The 20603-nt window shown below is 39.6% G+C and overlaps 1 protein-coding gene across 1 annotated transcript in view; it reads right to left on the bottom strand.

Annotated features, from left to right (window-relative positions):
• Positions 1-580: 580 nt before the first annotated feature.
• The window catches only part of ATF6 (activating transcription factor 6), a 245648-nt gene continuing 225625 nt past the window's right edge, over positions 581-20603 (bottom strand). Inside the window, exon 16 of the mRNA XM_031935524.1 lies at positions 581-5965. Coding sequence (XP_031791384.1) covers positions 5757-5965 — 209 coding nt within the window. The 3' untranslated portion in view covers positions 581-5756. The remainder of the gene's footprint in view (positions 5966-20603) is intronic.

Below are 20603 nucleotides of genomic sequence, written 5' to 3'. Positions count from 1 at the left end.
GTGATCCACCTGCCTTGGCCTCCCAGAGTGCTAGGATTACAGGCGTGAGCCACTGCACCTGGCCAGCTCCATTACTTATTAATAACCATCTTACAAAATAGGATGTAGAGAAGATTGAAATAAGATAATATAGTTAAACCAGTGTCGGAGGCATTCATTGGGTGTTCAGCAAATGCCTGCATTAATTACTCCTGGACGGATCCCTTGCTGTCAGTCTGCAGTGACTAGTTTCAAGTGTGGTGGCATTTGCCATTGCAAGCTAGGAAGAGGCCTTTGGTGAGGACAAGATGTGTGACTGAGTAACCCAGTTTCCTGAAGACATAGAAAGATAAAATATGGGTTTTTTGATTTTTTTTTTTTCCTCGATAAGATTGTAGTTTAAATATCTGGACACTTAAATAAAGGAAATTTTTACTTAATTAGGCTTGGGAGAAGAGTGGAAAATAGTTCAACAGTTTCATCTTAACAGTAACACAAGCCACAAAGCTTTTCAGGCTTCCTTTCTCATTACTAATCCCCCAACACTGAAGATTCATTTGGGGGCTTTTTTCTCTCTGTCTACAAACAGAATAAAACAAGGTAAGTTTAAAAATTCTTTATTTGAATTTTAGAGAAATAACAGGTATTATATTATAAAGACTTGCTTGAAAGTATGAAATAGTCTGCTGTTATTATTTCTTTAGGTTTTGCAAACCAACATCATTATTAAGGGAGAGAATGGTACATCTCTCCTCCTCATCTTTAACACGTTCTTCAATTGGCATGCGTACAACCTGAGCAAAAAGATCCTGGTGAAATGGTATCTCTGACACTCCCTCCTCAGTTCTAACGGCTCCATGGATGAAGCCCTACTGGACTTAGACCAGCCATACTTGCCAAAGTGGTAACAGGAAACCAGTGCCTCAAAGGCTAGTAGTGCATAGTAGTTTTCATCTAAAGTTCTGTTTCCCCATCATCTCCTCTGTCCTGGTGACTGGCCTGGAAATTATGGCAAGTATGAGTTAAAATGGACCAATATACAATTGCTGTGAAAGTCAACCTGCTAATCTCTAGCTGGGATTAACATAAAGGGGATATGCCAAGCCTCCTGGTTTATTCAACTTCATTGAGAGCAAACAGCACAACAGTGTTGTTTGTTGGCCTTGGCAAATGATAAACTATGATTTATTTACTCCTTAGTTACCAAGCCTAATAATAATTAAAAGTATTTTAGTGTGCTAAATCCCTAATGCTTAAAGTTAGCAAACCAATATGTTGAGAATGGCACCTACTGTGTGACAGTGGCTGGCCATGACATGGATTCATACGTAAGATCAAATTTCCTAATCAGATACCTTTGTCATTCTTCTTTGCATAAATTCGACTGCATCTAATAACACAGATATTAGAACAAACTGCCCAAAGTTCTAGTCTTACCCAAAATAAACTGTTTTAAGCTTAGTCATTAAAAAGCTAAGAACAGAACACACTTTACTTTCTTTTTCTTAGGTAGGAGAAAACTGCTTTTCTTTTACAAGCATAGTTCCTTTCGGATTCTGGCAACATCTTTTTGGATAGTCCAGTATTGTTTCCTAGAAAATTAAAAATCAATTCCAGTCCCTGTGGGTGGAAGGAAATGGGAATATTCACTTCCAAATGTTATTAGGGGTGGGAATGAACATTTCTTATATTTCATTCTCTATCTTTTAGGCTTTATTCTTGTTTTTAAAAGTTATAATTGGTATTCATATTAGCGCAACAATCCTAATTTCTGTAAGTTAGAACGACTCAAGACTGATGAAAATAACATTTTTGGTAAGGTATATGGAGTCCACAGATGGTAATAAGTGTCTATCAATTTTGGCAATTAACAATCTTATTTAAGAGGTTAATTGGTATGAAATAGCCAATAGTTACTTGGTATGAAATAGCAAATAGCCAATGAAAAGATCTCAGTCAGCTGAAGGAAGCTGAGTCAGCCCATCAGTATGCAGTGGAAAGAAGGCTTTCATGGCTGGAAAATTTCCCATGACTTCAGAGTGAAAGGGGGCATCGGATCAGGCTCTAGCTCTTCAGGCTGTGAAAGCAAAAGTGGTTACTTCTAATATGTTGTTGAAAGTGAAAGTCACTTTGAAACTTTGCAATGTGTTAGAAAGTCAAATACAATTACAAGTTTTTCCTGTAATACATTTCTGTCAAGTTTCACAACCTGAGCGTAGTAAAATGGCAAGAATCAAAAAATCGTAGCAAAGTGGCAAAGAGCTTGAGAGTTTTCCAGTTTTAACAATGTTAAATGCTGCCACGGCAGTCTCACCAGCATCTTGCTGCGGTGACTACTGGGGAATACACACTGGGGAGGAAGGGTCAGGCCAAGAGGATTTAATCAGGATGATGTCTCTTTAAAAAATGATTTGAAAAATCAATTTGAATCCCAAGTTCCTCGTCTGTTTCTAAATTTACTTGGAACGCTTAAGAATGACTCACATAACATTGCTTTCAAATACCTCCATGTCTACTTCTTACTGGCAAGAAATGGCAAAGAAATGCCAGTTTTGTGCTGGAACTTGTAGTCATTTTTTTGTTTTTAAATTAGATGATGCTCTGAGTTTTATAATTATGGTCTGAGTTTTATAATTATGGGGGATTTTTTACTTGTGAAAACACAAATCCCACCCAAAACTCAATGTGAAATATCTATACTACAAGCATGGCAAACAACAGATTTGTTTCAAGGTTGATCCTTTCACATTAACTCCTAACTTTGGAGTTAGTTGACACTAACACTCTAACGAAGCTGTGTCCCTGTACTGCTGGACATAAGTCAACCCCAAAGGGACAAGCTCCTAACATCTGACTCAGTAGTTAACATGAGGAAACATCCACTTACTTCCATTAAGCCTTAAAAATTTGGGACTTGCAGAAAGACTGTTCCCATCAGCCTCCACCATTACTTCTCAAGACTGTATCATTGTCAGCTCAAAGAGCACAAAATCATCTAATAACAGGAGGACCTGCCTCCTCCATGAGTTTATCTAATTGTCTAATAAGCTTGCAAAATCCCATTTAAAATTTAATAAATAAAAAAATACACATATTACCCACAATTTCTGGCTGCAACCCCCAAAAGGCAATCCCACCACAAAATAATAATAATAATAATAATAATAATCTGGCATGGCAACTTATTTCCTAAAGGGCCTTGTGCATACAAACATTAAAATAAAAATGACGATTGTGCCTAGGATTCATTATAGCTTTGCCAGCAATTTAAAAAGTAGACTACTTCTTTGCATTTGTCAATTTCCTTTCACTCATTTCCTGAAACTCTACCCTTAGGAGAATCCTGTTCCCTCATCTCAAAGATCCATTCAAGAACAGGCAATGACAAAGAGCAGAAGGGATAGTGAGACAGAAAAGAAGGCAAAGCTCCCAGGCTGCTCTGGGCAGCACCTCACAGGCACCCCTAGTTCTGTGGCAGGGCTGCCGGCCTGCTACTACCTTCCTGCTCTTCAGTGGAGACTCCCTCCCAACCGCTACCCACCTTTTCACCCGGAAGACAGGGACTAATGTTGGTGAATATGACATAACCAAAATCTTCCATCTGAGGAGTTGGTAAAATGATCACAGAAAAAGCTGGGAATCGAGAGATGAAGTAAAAGTGAAGCGCTAAGAACAAGGCCATGAGATAGGTCCTTCTCCTGTGATTCTATGTCATGGAGAGGAGGGAAACTCTATTTATAACCACCCCACACAAACCAGGTTTACACTGACCATGATAATAACGTATGACAGTTCCAGCAGATGAGCAGCTTGGGGATGACTACGTTGCCACTGTCTACTAGCCATGGTCATAGCCTCTGGTGTGGCTAATTCATATTACAGTAATGGGAAGGGGCAGAGTCAGTAGAAATATCCCATGATAAGGCTGCCCAGTTACCTGAAGGTCTTCTGGGCATTTGCCTTACATTCCTTGGCACCCATTAGAAGAATGGTCCCCAGGGAAAATGGTTCTTGTCTGAAAATCACCCAGGATAGCCAAATCTAAGGGAAGTGCTGCACTGACTTAAAAAAGTTTGTAATGTGCAAAAAGAGGAAGGTTAATTAGCACTTTTCAAACTCCAGAATCCCAGGTCATACAACAATAAAGCCCTCCTTTTCCCCCCACTCACAAAAGTTGAACTGATTTCCTTGGAAAGCATTTAACTAGCTTGGACAAAGAGGCACCAGTCCAGAGAGTTAGAAGTGCTGATGGTTCTTTAAAATTGTTTAGGAGCCAGGCCTAATTTCACAGGCAGAAAACTAGCTAGCTATGTATAATCCTTGAGAGGTTGCTATAATTTCTCTTTCCCTTTCTTGCAAGCAAGAAGAGAAACTGATTGCTATAGTGTGGAACAAGAATAAATCTGACAAAGGCAAGTCAATGGGGGTAAGAAACAGTGTTTGTAGATGAGTTACATCAAAAAATGGGAAAGTTTTGTAGGAGAGGGAGGAAGACTCACTTTAGAAACTGAAGGCAGAACATTAGAGAGGACATCACTGTCTCAGATCCATTTCTATGAATTTATCAAATGAAACATAATTGTCTACTATGGTAAAAAAAAAAAAAAGAGGCATAGTACAGTACAAATGAACACAACTTTTTTTTTGTTTTTTTTAACCATGGGAGGACAAAAGATTTAATTCCTTCACTGTCTTTTCATTCGAGAAACTGAAAATCGTTGCCATATTATGGGATGCATTCCCTCAGCAAGAATCCACATTCAGTAATCAGGATTGTTTTAAGGAGCAAATACTTGTCAATTCTCCAGTGAAAAAGCTTTTGTCTTGTTTAAGTCTAAAGTTACTTCCATGTTCCTCAGCTGATTTTGGTATAATTTCAATAGAAGAATGAATGAAAATGAAAGCTTTGTCCTGTGGTCCATGAGGACCTATACCAGATTAGTAAAGAGAAAATATAAGTTTGTGTGCTGATACTTGGTGACCTAGAGTCCTCAAAATAAACAATAGCTGTGGCTTTAATCTCATACTGCAATCACATCAAACTTTCCATCTTTTAAACATGTGTATTAATGGAGCTATCTCCTCTCTTCAAACCCCACCACTGGCCCTTCCCTTACCCTTCTATTTTCTCAAATTTGTACACACTCCCTAACCCCCTTTGTTTAGGTGTGAGCCACAAATCCTAAGTAAAGATAAACTTTACCAACTGGGAGTTTTTCCTTTAGAAAGCTCCAAATTGTTTTGACTGTTTTTGGAGTGTTTTTGGCCGTTTTGGTTTTGAAATGTGTTTTCTCAAATAAGGACAATATCCAGAATGAGTTTGCATTAAATGAATGAAAAATCGAATCAGTGGAAACCATTTGAACATGCATGTGTGGCATAGCTTTAAATAAAATTCACTTTATGAATCAATAAGTGAAATGGCAAGGTGGATATTATTTGAAAGAAGATGACTGTTTAAACACAAAACCAACACAGAGGGAAGAGAGGTTTAGAAAGGTACAGAAAAAAAATCTACACCAGGTAACACCGGAGGACGCAGGGCTACATTTGCCACTGCAGAAACATTGTTCTCTTGCATCTGAATTCCAGTGCTTTCCAAATAGATGGGTAGATGAAGAAAAATGGAGCAGCTTCTTTTATTTCTTCTTCTTTCCTCCTTGAATTCTAGTATGAGACAGTTCTCTGCCTGCCACCAAGGCAGAAAGCAGCATTTCGCTCACCTGCTCTTCAGCCTGGCAGACCCACGCTCAGTTTTCCAGCATAGCTGCAGGGTACTATTGTAATGACTCAGGGATGGTGCTGACAGCGTGGGCTGCCTCTGTGGCTGCAGGAGGGGAGCCAAAGAAGGTGTTGGTTTGATTCCTCTGCTGATCTCGGAGGTAAGGAGGAACTGATGAGCTTTTGATGTGGAGGATCCTGGTGTCCATCACCTGACAGTCAATCTGCATCATCACTTCGTAGTCCTGCCCATTGATCACATTCTCTGCAGACAGGAATACACACAAAGAATAAATATTCAATAGAATGTGCATCTCTGCCATAAGCTTCAGCCCCAGAAAGAGAGAAATGTGTTTTAGGCATGTGAACTGTCAATAAACTTTCAAGGGTACAAAGGGACTCTCAGTCACTAAGCAGAGCTACAGGTGGGCGGGGTGCCAGGATGGCCTGTCCTCTCCCAATTCTAGCTCCCAAACAACCTCCATTGACTAAACAAGGGCTAAAGCAACTGCCAGGGTTAATAACGCCACAGAGCATCTGTCCACAGACATCGTATATCTTGCATGCTTTCCGTGCAGTGTATTACTCTGGTTAGGGCAACTGGAACAGAAGGGGTTTTTAGTGGGGAATACAGAGAATTCCTAAGTCCTCCTTCCTGCCTTCAACAATGGGAAGAAACAACTGTCAAAAGGACCGGCATTCCATGCGAATGGTAAGGAGATACTGGCCAAGTGTGCTTAGCTCCTATTCATCAGTAATATTTCTGACTTCATTAAGACACTTCCAACTACGAATGTAAAGGTTTGCCATTAGAAGCGCAAGGTACAGTGAAAACTGAAGTTATAGACATCTGACAATTATACTCTTTTCCAGAGATCACTTCTCTTCCATATTGAGGAGATCTTTATTTCCAGAGTTCCTGATTCCAGGCACAAAGTGTCAAGTACAATTCCAACATGGAATTAAAGGGAGTCTCTAGAACTTGAAGGTGAGCTAGAGAGTATGTGCAGAGGGAACGGGAAAACCATGCGGAGTCATGCTTTCTACATAAGGGGTAACTATTATCATGAGTTTAAATACACACACAGACTATATTCCACTCCTACTTCCTACAAGGATAAAAGCTTTTGATTTTAGGGAGAGGACTAAATTACTCCCTGATTTGTAATTCTGGGTGGTCATTTTCCAACTTGTAGTCAATGAAACTTAGACATAAAACTGATGAGAAAATTATAAATAGATAATATTTTTCAAGCCCAGCTGAATAATCACAGCAATACAGTAAAAAGATGTGTGAACATGGAAGAATTCTGAGTAGGTAACAAGGCATCTGAGTTTGGCATTTTCATCCATGAATCCAGAGCGGGGTGTGGGGCTGGGGAAGAACTGCTGGCAACAGCCTCATTCTGTACTGCCTTTCTACGAAGATGACACACAGCCAACCAATGATTTTTAAAATTAAATGTTTGGCTTTTTCAAGACAAAGAATTGAATTTAAATGTAGAATTATTTCTATTCTACTTTTTTTTTTTTTTAATTTTAACTTTGACACTGAGCATGCCAAGCATTACAAATCTGGAGGAAGAAAATCCAAAGTCTGACACTTGATCTTCAGATTCCATTGTCATGTACGGGACAACTACGCTGTGGAGCTTGTCACTTAGGGAGGTAAAACAGGATTTTGGAGATCATCTAGTCCAGGGTATCCTAAATTTGGGTCTAATTTATAGACTTCAGGGAGCCTGTAAGTTCCCTGAAATCGTATGCAAAGTTTTGTGTGTGCATGTTTTTGGAGAGAGGGGCCATCAGATTCTGAATGGGGTCTGTGACCCCCAAAAGTTAAAAATTACTAGACAGTTCTAATCTACCAATTCTAAGTGCCTTGAGCAGATGATATTTTAAATCCAACAGAATGCATAATTCCTCCACTTCTGTTGGTCACTCATTTGTTCCAATGTTTAAAATAGTCTTCATTGATGATAAATTTCCCATTACCAGTCTTGAAAATCTCTTCCATTATAGTTGAAGTTAATTTCCTTCTTTCCCAGCCTCAGCAGGGATGAAGAACAGCTGGTTGCTGCTATGTATTACCTAACCCTATCTATTCTTTAAGACCACTGTTATGGAAGCTTAACTCCAATTTCACAAGTACAGCTGCTTTGCAATGGCTATTACTTATCTTTACAGAAATACATTTGAAAGTCTATAAGTTAGCCAATGTTTCTCATCACAGTGTTTTCCAAAAAGTAGGAGATGAAAGAAAGAAATCTTGTTAATGTGCTTGGAGTCATTTCATTTAGAACACGTGACTAAGTTCAGATTTCAAGGCGCCACACCAGTCATTTCCTTTTGGAACCATAGTCCCTCTCTCCCCATTTTAGAAAAACTGAAGGGCTGTGTGTGTGTGTGTGTGTGTGTGTGTGTGTGTGTGTGTGTATGCGCATGCACTGTGGAAGACCAAATAATGGAAAACACATGTATCAGAGACATGCAATACACATTACTAATTTTTACGGGTTTCCTGGATTAACTCAGAATCCAGATGACAGTTTAAGATCAAGACTAGGTTCTCTAATACAGCCCAAACCACCTGCAGAAGTCATTAGAGCCCATGTGCCTGTTATAGTTTAAACTGATAACTGGAGTTTTTAAAAGCTTTACATATGAAGAAGAGATGGAAAACCTGGGAATATAAGCTCAGATGCTTTGAGGAACATGTAAAGCTGTGATCTGATTCCAAGACTCGGGAGTTCCTAGCCATGGTTGGAATGGCATTGTCATCTTAAGCCCAACCAGAAGGAGACTCAGGCTAGGTTTGGTCTAGGTGGCTTTAAAATGGGATCTCTTCCTCACACTCTTCTTCTGAAGGTAACAAATTCTGGACCAAGCAAACTATCAGCATTGCTAGAAGACGACTCTACCAGATAGCATGTGAATGCCTGAAGCTGAAGTCAGGAAGCTCCTTGACAAGTTGGACAGTTCAGCGTTTGGGGTAACATGCCATTAGGAGTCCCAACACAGCCACACCTCTATAAAGGATAAAGGAGTCACAGCAACATTCTCTGGTCTACTCTATGAGACATTATAAAAGGTTCTTTGGGTAGCTTAGTACTAATACCCTTGGACAGTTAGTGAGGCAATCTCATCATTACTGATGAGGCTCTAATGATTTTAATTCAAGGAGGACACAATTTTAACAAAATTAAAGGAGGGCCACCAGCTCATGGTAACTCACGGTCTTCGCACGTCCCTCCCCTGGGTGGCTGGGCATTTGTTTATACACCCAGTACGCACCCAGGAGCAGCAGAGAGCCCCCGAAACTCCTCTTAATCGTGGCAGATGAAGCTCCTGCTACCCTTTACTTTAAGGCTTTGAGTTCCGGCCACCCCTGGGAAGAAAGGCACCTTCAATCATTGCCTACAACTTGCCCGTCAGTGTGAATAAAAACTATCAGATCAAGTTTTAACTGCGGAAACAGAGAAGACTCTGGCTTAGATGGGAAGGAAAGGAAGGTCTCCTGAAGGAAAACACAGGCAGGGATGTGAAACACTGAGGATGGACCACACACTTTCATTAAGGACCAGGTCTTCACTGCTAATACGCAGGGCTCTAGTAAAGAGAAAGCAGTAAACTCATGGGTTTTATGACAAAACAGAACATGGTCAACATTAGATCAGGGAACTGTGAGAGCTGAGTTATGTGCAGACTGATGAACCATTTTTGTAAATGTATACTTAATGAAAAAAAGACCATGACTTATTTAGGAAAAATAGAACCAAATGGAATAGTACTGGAGTGAAAACGTTAAAGGTTCACTCTTCCATCAGCACACATTTGGGCACTGCAAAAATGGTTCAAATCTTATGTTCTGGGCTTTCTGAGTAAACAAGAATGAGATAAACACTGAACTGAGTCAGGAAAAGGGTATAAAATATGATTAATTCAAATTCAAAATTAATCAGGCAAATAAAAAGGAAAGAGCTAAATGGCTTCAAACATGAGCAGTAAACTATGATTCTGAATGCCCAGAAGGGTTGGAGAAGCCAGAAAAAGTGTCTGGACATTGGAGGTGGGAAAACTCTAGGCAATGTGGAATTTCGAACAACCTGTTAACATGCAATAACTGAATTAAGCATGGCCTGCCAAGAGACTGTTAGCTGGGAGATGACTAACACACAAGCCAGAACCTTGACCATAAACAATTAAATATCTAAAAATTTTACACAAAGTTTAATATTAAAAAGTGGTAAGACTTCACCAGTACTTTGCAAAGAAGCATAAATAATGAGATTTCTATTCAGAATCAAACACTAATCCTAAAAAGAGGTACCTTTCTCTGTGTAAAGTAGGCTGGTGACAGGTAGTGCTGCTGAATATGTGCCCGAATCCCCTGGGGTGTGGGATACGCATGTGTGGGGCATGGAAGGTAAATAAATATCCACTCACGCATGGACCATGACAGACACCTTCAAAAAAGAAAGAAAGAAAGCAAGGAAAAACAAGGGAAGTGGGAATACAATGAACAAGGAAATGGCAGAATGCCATGTTTTTACTGTGGTTTCTAAGAACTTCCCTAAGTTAACTCTACTATGCCATTCTTTTTTTTTTTTTTTGAGATGGAGTCTTGTTGTCTCCCAGGCTGGAGTGCAGTGGCACGATTTTGGCTCACTGCAAGCTCTGCCTCCCGGGTTCACGCCATTCTCCTGCCTCAGCCTCCCAAGTAGCTGGGACTACAGGCACCCACCACCATGCCTGGCTAATTTTTTGTATTTTTAGTAGAGACAAGGTTTCACCATGTTAGCCAGGATGGTCTCGATCTCCTGACCTCACGATCTACCCACCTCAGCCTTCCAAAGTGCTGGGATTACAGGCGTGAGCCACCGCGCCTGGCCAGCCATTCTTACCTCTAATTTTCAATCTGAGTCCTGGTTTTGACCATCCCTACACACCATGCACTGCATTTCTGTTAGTATTTTTTTCCCCTGCTTGGCAAACAAACAAACCCCCTCCTTTCCTGCTCTTTTCTGCCTAGTCTAGTTTTCTACTTGGTTCAATTCTATTAATTCTCTGAGGCCCACTTCTTCTTAGAAACCTTCCATGGGAACTCCAATATTGATCTTTCCCCTTATAACCAATTTATAAATGTTCCATTTAATTGAATAATGTTAAAAGACTTTTAGAAATGAGGTTTGGCTCCCTTAAGAAGTGGCTGGCAAAAATTGAGGTGGGGTGAAATTGAAGCTGGTAGGAGAGGGTGGTAAAACTAGAGCCCCTCACTCATAAGTGGGAAGAACGCTGAGTGAGTTAACAGTCAAACTGCAGATGGGGTAAGTACTTCCAAACTGAAGAATCTTTCTGGAGGCTTAAGGGAAAATACATGCATGGGGCAAAGAGCTTCTAGCCACCACCATGTATTCCTTTTGCTGAAATAAATTAAAAACAGTTCCTCTGACAGGAGAGATGTAGGATGGGAAGTGTCCAAAGGCAGGGAGGGGAAAAAAGAGATAGCACAAGTTCAACTGTGACAGAGCAGAATTTGTTCACTGTGATAAGGGTATTGTGGACACTGGGCAATGAGGATTCAGAGAAGGAGAGCTTGTCTAGATAGATGATCTATAATGATGTCACAGAACAAATGTATGGGCCTCACTAGAACAGTGTATGTAAAAACCACCAACCTTCCAGGGCACTCTAAGTGGTCATGATGATTGAAGGGTATTACTAAAATTTAGTGAGCAGGGGCCAGGGCTGCTGGTTGTTCTGTGACACACAGGGATAGTCCCATATGACAACTGTCTTGTATCTCATATAATTTATGCAGGTTAAAAAGAAATTTGATTATTACTAAATTAGTCTAGAAGCTCACTGTTTTACAATTAAATATAAAGTACTTTTACATGGGTTTAATATACCCTAAATTTCCAGGAATGAAACTACTGAATAATAATTTACTTAAGAAACACTTAGTGTTTCTGTGTGCTAAACACTGCTCATCTAACTCTTGTAACAAGCTCCTAAATGAGGAAGAATTATTATTATTCCTATTTTGTAGATGGGGAAATGAAACATGGAGACATCATGTGACTAGCCTCTCAGCTGGCAAATGGCCGGAGAGATTCAAACCTAAGCAGCATGGCTTCAGAATCCATTCTCACCACCATTCCACTTTTCTGGGAGTATGGTTTTTGTCTGAATTCAATCAAGAATTGTGTATCATTTCAGAAAATCACATCACCTATGGTCAAAGATGCTCTTGATATCTGGGTCACCATCAGGAACACCTGGATCAGTCCATATTTGTTACATTCACAGTGACAGTGCAGATCAGTGTAAACATCTGACTTGTTCACTGTCTCCTAATGCAATAGAAGCATTATGATATATTACATATATGTATATATATAATGCCTGAACATTAAATATTCATTAATTCAATAAACATTTAGTGAATTCCTACCACATGACAGGCACTGGGGGACACAGCAGTGAACAAAACAGAAAAAAAAAAAATCCTGTCCTCAGGGAGCTTAATTCTTATAAAAAAAAGAGAGTGAGAGGGTGGATATAGAAAATAAAATCAGTTAAGTGTGGAGAATGATGAATAAGTGTTATGGGGGAAAAAAAGCATGGAAGGTGATTAGGGAGTGAGTATGGAGAGTAGCTTGCAGTTTTAAGTGTAGGGACCAGGGGAGGACTCTCTGAGAAGGTGACCTCTAAAGACTCAAGGAGGCAAAGGGAGAAGAGTTGCACACACAGGTCTGAGTTTTCAGGAGGACATTTTAGTGGAGAGGACTGGCAAGCAGTAAGAAATTGGGGTGAGGACTGATACTCTGCAGAGAAAACAGGGTTAGAACCTGTAGGTTTGGGAGTTATCTGTAGAAAAGAGATAGATGGAACCCTGGGGCCATAGGGTATTACTCTTGGGGAGAGAATGCTGGGAACACTTGTGTTAAGAAGGAGGGGCATAATGGGAAAAGAGAAGGTTTGTGGTTCCCTCAGATAATTGGGAGAGCACTTCTAACTGAGAAACCACACTCAATTTGTAACCTTCACTAATTCACTCAACAATTATATGAGCACTGACTATAGACTGGTAATGGCTAGGTATTGTTACAGACTCATAAAGATTTAGATTCTGAATCCAAATTAGACAGAGGGAGGATTCCCTAAAGGAAAATGGACAACACAAAATGAATCCACAAAACCGTAGTCAACATTTGCTGAGTGGCTTAAGAAACTGGGAGGAATTACAGAAGATGAGTATTTTTTCCCTTGTGCAGCTTACTAAAGTTCTGTGAAAGCAGAAATTACATCTAAAATACTGGTAAACCATCAAACAAATGCATTTCCTTAGGTCTTCTCTTATGACCAAAACTCTAGTAGCACTCCCAAATCATATCTGCTCTTTTCCTTCATAGTATCTGTTACAAAGTGTAATTAAACTTTGGCTTATTTGCTTATTTAATAATGTGTGTCACCCCCACTAGATTATCCACTCCATAAATTCAGGGAGAACATCTGTTTTGTTCACCACTACATACCCAAAGTTAGCACAGTGCCTGGGACCCAGCAGATGATGAAAATATAGAACACAACCTTCAGTACTGAGAAGGCTGTCCTCTAATAGTTGCTGGTCAAGTCATCAAGAAATCCTTTGCTTTCTGATAATTCCACCATTCTTGGCTCCAACTTGAGAAAGTGCCATCCCAGAATAGTTCCAGAAATGGTGGTTTTCTGGATTTCTAATATCCTCAAATACAAATTTAGACAATACTTTGTTAAGACTTTGTCCCTAAAACACAAAGTCACTTCTCTTCAACCTCAAGCTTATCTTTTGAATTCATAACCATCAACAATGACTCTTTGAAAGGTGACCCGATGACATTTCTCCCCTGGGAAATTTAGCAGCCTATGCTACAGAGGTCTAAGCTATATATGATCAAGTTCCTATAATATTTTCGATCAAGTTTAGCTCCCCTAGGGCTTTTGATAGTCTTCTAGGACTATTTCAGGAAATCTGGCTAATTCCATTAAAGTTCAAAGACTAATGGTACTAGATTTGCTTTTCACTGGACCTGGCTACTCTTTTCGAAAAATGCTGCCCACAACTGTGGGAGGCTTCTTCGTTAGATCACATAAAAGAGTACCCTTTCATCGATCTCAAACACTTCCTGAAACACCATTAAAAAGAATATGACTAACAACATTATTATTCATTTTCTTCAAATTGAGTTTCTAGACTACCAAACTGACATCTGATTACGTAGTTACAATTAGTGCCTCAAAAACAGAAAACAAGTGAACTTCAGGTATGTGTACAAAGGGGCCCATGAGAAGACTGGGTTGGGTAAAAAATCATTTTGAAGGCTGAGTGAACTAGCCCTGGAACCCGATTCACTGTCCTAAATACAGCTTGGAGGTTTAGCCTGGGGTCGTCAGCAAACATGAGGAATGGCCTATTACTTTCTGGCTTCTAATAATTAAATCACTGGCACCACGTACTAGAAAACTGTTTTATGTCACAATCTGAAATTCAAGACCCATAAAAACTAAACCAATGTTCAGAAGCACATCCCTATAACATCTAGTAACCACGAATAACTACCCTGAAGACAGATTAAGGACCAAACCTCTGCAATTACTACCCGTTAGGCCGAAGAGTACTCTTTCTTCTGAAAAACTATGGCTCTTTAATTGCATTTAAAATCAAGGGATGGGAATTACATGTTCTTCTCAGAGTATCAAAATGACATTCTCTGCAATATCTCTGCCTATTGTGTTGGGCAGGCACAGCTTCTACAAGGAATCACTGAATTAAAATTCTAGAGCATGAAGGGACTTTAAAGGATAAGAGGACTGATACTACCAAATTACTCTCTGCCTATTAAAAAGTCCGGCATATGTTTTACTGATAAAATGGAATATTAAAATATTTTCGATAGTTGTCACACAACACTACGAATATTCAGGGGAAAAATGTATTCAAAGGCTAGAATAACTGCCTTAAGTTAAAATGATTGAGGTCTGACATGACATTATAATTTTAGACCAAATTATAAACAGAATTCTCTTATATGCAATCATAAAGCAGTCTGTATAACACTGAAGACAACTGTTCTTCAAATTTGTGTTTTCATAGGAGGGAGTGTCTCTTCCTGCTATGATTTGGATATTTGTCCCTCCAAATCTCATGTTGGAATTTGATCTCTAATGTTGGAGGTGGGGCTTAATGGGAGGTATTTGGGTCATGGGGCTGATCTCTCATGAAGAGGTTAATGTCCTCCCTCAGGGGTGAGCGAGTTCTTGATTTATTAGTTCCCATGGGAGCTGGTTGTTAAAAAGAGTCTGGTATCTTCCCTCTTTCTCTTGCTGCTTCTCTTATCATGTGATTTCTGCACACACAGGCTCCCCTTCACCTTCTGGCCATGAATAGAGGCAGCCTGAGGCCCTCACCAGAAACAGATGCTGGCACTATGCTTCTTGTACAGCCTGCAGAACTGTGAGCTAAATAAACCTCTTTTCTTTATATATTACCCAGCCTCAGGTATTCCTTTAAAGGAACACAAAACAGACTTACTACCATACCCGCACAGGTAATAAAGCCTGTTGGAGGACAAAGAAACAGGTTGGACAGCCCCATTACCAAACTCCTGAGGCCTCTCAGACACATCTACTTCTGTGCCTCAATTCAACTCAGACACACTCCTAGCAGTAATCACACTAGAATATCAGTTCCTGATGGGCAGGTATTTTTATCTGTTTATTCACCACTGAAGCGCGAGTCCTTGACACACAGAAGGCACTCAATAAATATGTTTTGGAATAAATGAATGAATGAGGCCTTTGTTGTGTAGAAATGGTCCCATAGGAGGGTGATTTAAAGAGGGTGTGGGTGACAGTGATCTCCTCTGCTAAACTCAAGAAACTCAGCTAAGCAAGAATTAGCATAAGTCAGTTGCCTCAGGAGAGACAGGTTGTCCTATAGATTCAGTTTTTAACTAGATAATTCCTTTCCCCTCCAAAACAGGGTGAGAGTGGGGTTGAGTACAGGGTGGAGACCAGGCTTACAAGTCAATGTATGAAACATTATTTGCCATGCTGGGTCTCATTTTCTCCACTGTCAGCAGTTCTCAGTCTGCATTGAACTTGGCTGCTTTTTAATCATGTAATGTTCAGCAAAGCCTAGACGTTTGAGTACATTCAAGTGTTTACTTCCTTCAGTTCCTTACAACTGATCATTTTGTAGGCCTACATAAGTGAAACCAAGGAAACATCTTCATAAAGGTGTCTGGATTTATAAATAGTTTTACTGATCCATTTAAGTTCTGCAACATGCAGCCCTACATGCAGGCAAGTTTCATTAACAATAGGTAAGGCCAATTGTATGTTGAGAACCTGAGATCGCGAATTCAATCTCATCCTTAGATGGAATCTAATGGCCTGTTGAGTCATTTAAAATTTTACTTTAAAAAAATTTTTAAAAATGTAAATTTTAATGGCGTGAACCCGGGAGGCGGAGCTTGCAGTGAGCTGAGATCCGGCCACTCCAGCCTGGGCAACAGAGCGAGACTCCTTCTTAAAAAAAAAAAAAAAAAATGTAAATTTTAAGTTTATCTTTTGAAAATAAAGGTGGGGACAACAGTAGGATTCTTTAAAATCTTGCTTAAGAGACTAATACAGATACTACTCTCAGCAATACAACCATGGGAAAAAAGTAATTGACGATTGCCTTCTTTAAACAATTCTTATAAATGACTGAAGCTCACTTCGGTATTTTCAATATTCACTTCACTCTTGCAAATGAAGTGACCAGAAAAGATTAATTCTGGAAAAGATGGGTTAAAGGATTTTCTCTTTTGCTACTATTGGAAACCAATCTAGAAAAGTTGTCTAACAAAGTACGAAGAAAGGATCTCCATATTATTCAGATAAAAAGTACTGGAGGATTCATGATTGAACAGCTAGTAGGGGTCACGACCAAGATCAATTAAGGCACTGCTCTGCCATGAACTGATAATCCAAACCAAAAACATTAGGAACGTACGCTTTCTTCAGAGTCTCAAAAGGAATGGCTTAAGGTACTTTGGGAGGCTGAGGGGGGCGTGGATCACTTGATGTCAGGAGTTCGAGACCAGCCTGACCAACGTGGCAAAGCCCCCATCTCTACTAAAAATACAAAATTAGCCAGATGTGGTGGTGCACGCCTATAATCACAGCTACTCAGGAGGCTGAGGCAGGAGAATCGCCTGAACCCAGGAGGCAGAGGTGGTAGTGAGTCGAGATCATGCAATTGCACTCCAGCCTGGGCAAGCAGAGCAAAACTCTGCCTCAAAAAAAAAAAAAAAAAAAAAAGACATGGCTTAAGGACTATGGAATATTTTTGATTTCCATAATATGAAATAATTTGGAATATACTATCCTGCACATTAAATAATTGTTCCATTCTGTTAATTCTGATATACTACTACTTAAGCATATAAACAGCAACATTTATGACTCTGATAAATGCTTCTTTTTTTTAAGAAATTATCAAGATTTCTGAATTATTATAAAATGGATGTAGACAAGTCATCTCTTGCTATGATTATACTATTATTCTGAGCCATAAAAACGAATTCTTCTTTTTAGCAGGTGACAAAGACTCTCCTTAAACTAACTCTAATCAGACTTCCCTGAGCCCCCTGCTCAAATGGGCCTGACCTTGGGCTTCCCTCTCTGTCCTTATAGAATCCATTTTGAGCAAGAATCCAGCTAAAGTTTAACAAAAATCCTCCACCCTTGGTATCTGATTACCCTCGACATCTAATCATCCTGGCCTGCCTTCAGCAAGAATTCTGCTGAGTTGGTCTAGCAAGAATCTCCCTTACCTTTGAGTTTCCACTTAGTAATTTTCCATCTACTGACCCCCACACCCTGCTCCTTGGCTATAAATCCCTACTTGTCCTTGTCGGAGTCAGACCCCAGTCCAATCTCTCTCCCCCACTGCAAGACTCCACTGCAGTCATCCTTGTATTGTTCACATAGCCTCCCTTGAATAAAGTCCTCTCTATTGTCTTCAACAGTGTCATGAATAATTTTTCTTTAACACAAGGAAATCACTGCTCTTAGTCCTATTTCTATTTCTTTCAGAAAATGGGAGCAGTAATTCTTACACATATACTGAGTGAATTCTGGTATTATAGCTCTGTAGGTAAGAAACCAAATGGTATTTTTGAAAATTGAAAAGTGAATTAACCATAAAATGCTCTGATCAATAAATGTTGTATCTTATTTACTTAGGAAAGAGTAAGAACACAAAGTGAAGGATAACAGCCAGGGATGGAGTTCAGGGGTGAGAAGTTTCTTGCTCTCATTTGTTATAGAAACTAAATTCACAAAATCAGAGCTTTTTTGTTGGTTTTTTAGAAGACCTGCCACATTAAAAATTATAAATACTGAATGAAAAATGAGCAAAATTGAGTAAATATCACATTCCAGTGTTCCATTTGACTGTGAAGATAACAAACACTGCTGAAAACCGAAAACTAGGCCTGCTCCATCCCCCAAGGGCCTTGCAGAATGTATGCAACACATGCTCTGAGAATAGCTTGGAGACCAAATTCCCAGAGATTCCTGGTTGTAACTATGGAACTCAAACCATAAAGAGATTTTTTAGCAAGGATGTCATTTTGACTTTTTGAACTCCAGAGAGTTTCTCATGCTCTCTTATGGAACAATTCCTAATAGGTGGCACTGATACAGCAAAAACATAGTCTTCCTGGAGGATCCATAGTTGTATCGCTAAAGTGTTAACACCAGGGTTAAAATCAAAGAGAATTCTTCCCCAGTCTCCTAATATTCACTCCTGTTTGATAAAGACTCTGCAGGGGCCAGGTCTAGTGGCTCACGCCTGTAATCCCAGCACTTTGGGAGGCCCAAGCAGGCAGATTGCTTGAGCCCAGGAGTTCGAGAGCAGCCGGGGCAACATGGAGTAATCCTGTCTCTATGAAAAATGCAAAAATTCGCTGGGCATGATGGTTTGTGTCTGTAGTCCCAACTACTCAGGAGGCTAACACCTGAGCCTGGGAGATTGAGGCTGCAGAAAGCTGAGGTCTAGCCACTGCACTCTAGCCTGGGTAACAGACTGAGACCCTGTCTCAAAAAACAAACAAACCAACAAAAAAACAGACTCTGTAGGTCTGAAGTCAGGTACTCAGTAGCATCTTATGTAAGTACTTAAGTGGGAGACACAGACATGTGCTCATCAAAGCATGTGGCCAAGGGATGAATGTTCCAGGGTAGTATCAGGGCAGGGACTGTTCAGATGAGATGTCTAACCAAATTCCCAATTATTTGTGATCATTCATTGAGCTAGCATGCGTGAAATGCTTACACAACACAGTTTCTATCTTTAAGCAGTTCACAATCAAGTTGGTAGGTAAAATACACATGGAAGAAAAATACTAGTAACAGTTCACAAGACCAGATATGAAATATCACAGGAAAATATAACAGTACACCTATAACTAACACAAATTAACAAACAGTAAACTTGTTATTAGGATCCCATTTGTAGTTATATTGTAAAAGATAATTATACTATCTCCCAGTGAAAAGTCATTCAAGAATAAACACAGTAAGGATGGGATGGTGTTTTGGAAACTGCAAGACTTATCTGTGAAGTCCAAACATACCGGACTGGCATAGTGACAGCAGTAATGATTATAGTAAATTAAGGAAATTTCTGTCCAAACAAAGAAATTAATAGAACTGCCTTTAACCCATGTGCAGATATATAAAAGTGCTTAAGGGTAAGGAGAAATAAAGAGATTAATTCCTTCTGGAGCAAATGGGAATGGAATAAGAAGAAGGTGACTGAGGGCATTGGTGTTTTGTTTTATTTTGTTTTCAAATAAATGCTTTGGTTTAAATTACTGATAGGATCCCAACTTCTGTAATTAACTTGCCATTCTTACTTCTGCAGACTTGTTCTATCTTGCCATCATTTGCAGGTTCACTTTATCATAAGCCATGTGCAGCATATAATAGAAATGAGAATTATAAATCTTACTCAAGTTGTGTATTTAAGAGCTAGTATGTGTAAAGGAGCTTGGGGCGGTGCCTCCTATTCTTAAGAATATGGACACCACCTCAAGATAACTGTATTTTACTCTTTACAGAGGGAATTTTTAACGAAGAAATGAACCAGGCTGAGATACAATGCCAAACACTGCATTTAACCTTCTTTACCAAAACTTGTACAGAGCTGGATAACCAGTGGCCTGACTTACTGGTGCACTTCTTTTAGGTCTGATTACTACATGCAGATTTAATTCAGAGTGGCAAAGAGTGCTAGGCCATGTTGTACAAACACTTCCTTTCCTGATCGCCAGACACCATTATTGCTTACTTAGTTCCCCGGCCTTAAGTGGTCCTGCCTTCTGGTTTATTTGCCCATTGGATAACTCTGAGGAGGCAGTGGTGAGAGCTTCCTTGCAGCAGAGGCTACATGAGATCAGATCCTTGACATGCTTGCTGATCCTGCTATATAACACAGTGAGATGACAAGCCTATGTTTTGCACAAATGTAGGGGAAAGAATCAAACAGATGGTAATGATGATAAAAGGAGAGTTTCGGAAATACCCATGTGTAGTTTATCTACAGAACAAACTGCATACCTTGTATGCATAGAACTGAACAAATTACAAAGAAAACCAGGCATTTCATTCATCCATGAGATGGATTCAAGATTAGAGCTGTGAAGAGCTCTGAAATGACATAGTCCCTTCATTGTGGACATTAAGAATCTGAGGTCCAGAAACACCTGGGTTTATTTTAAGTTCTGTAACTTATTCTCATTATTCCTCTGCTTGGAGACAGTCCAAGGGAAGGACTGCTCTTCATCCTCTATGATATAGTAACT

Source organism: Piliocolobus tephrosceles, chromosome 1, assembly GCF_002776525.5.
Source record: "Piliocolobus tephrosceles isolate RC106 chromosome 1, ASM277652v3, whole genome shotgun sequence".
Classification (NCBI taxonomy): domain Eukaryota; kingdom Metazoa; phylum Chordata; class Mammalia; order Primates; family Cercopithecidae; genus Piliocolobus; species Piliocolobus tephrosceles.
This window is presented reverse-complemented; position numbering and strand designations above follow the sequence as displayed.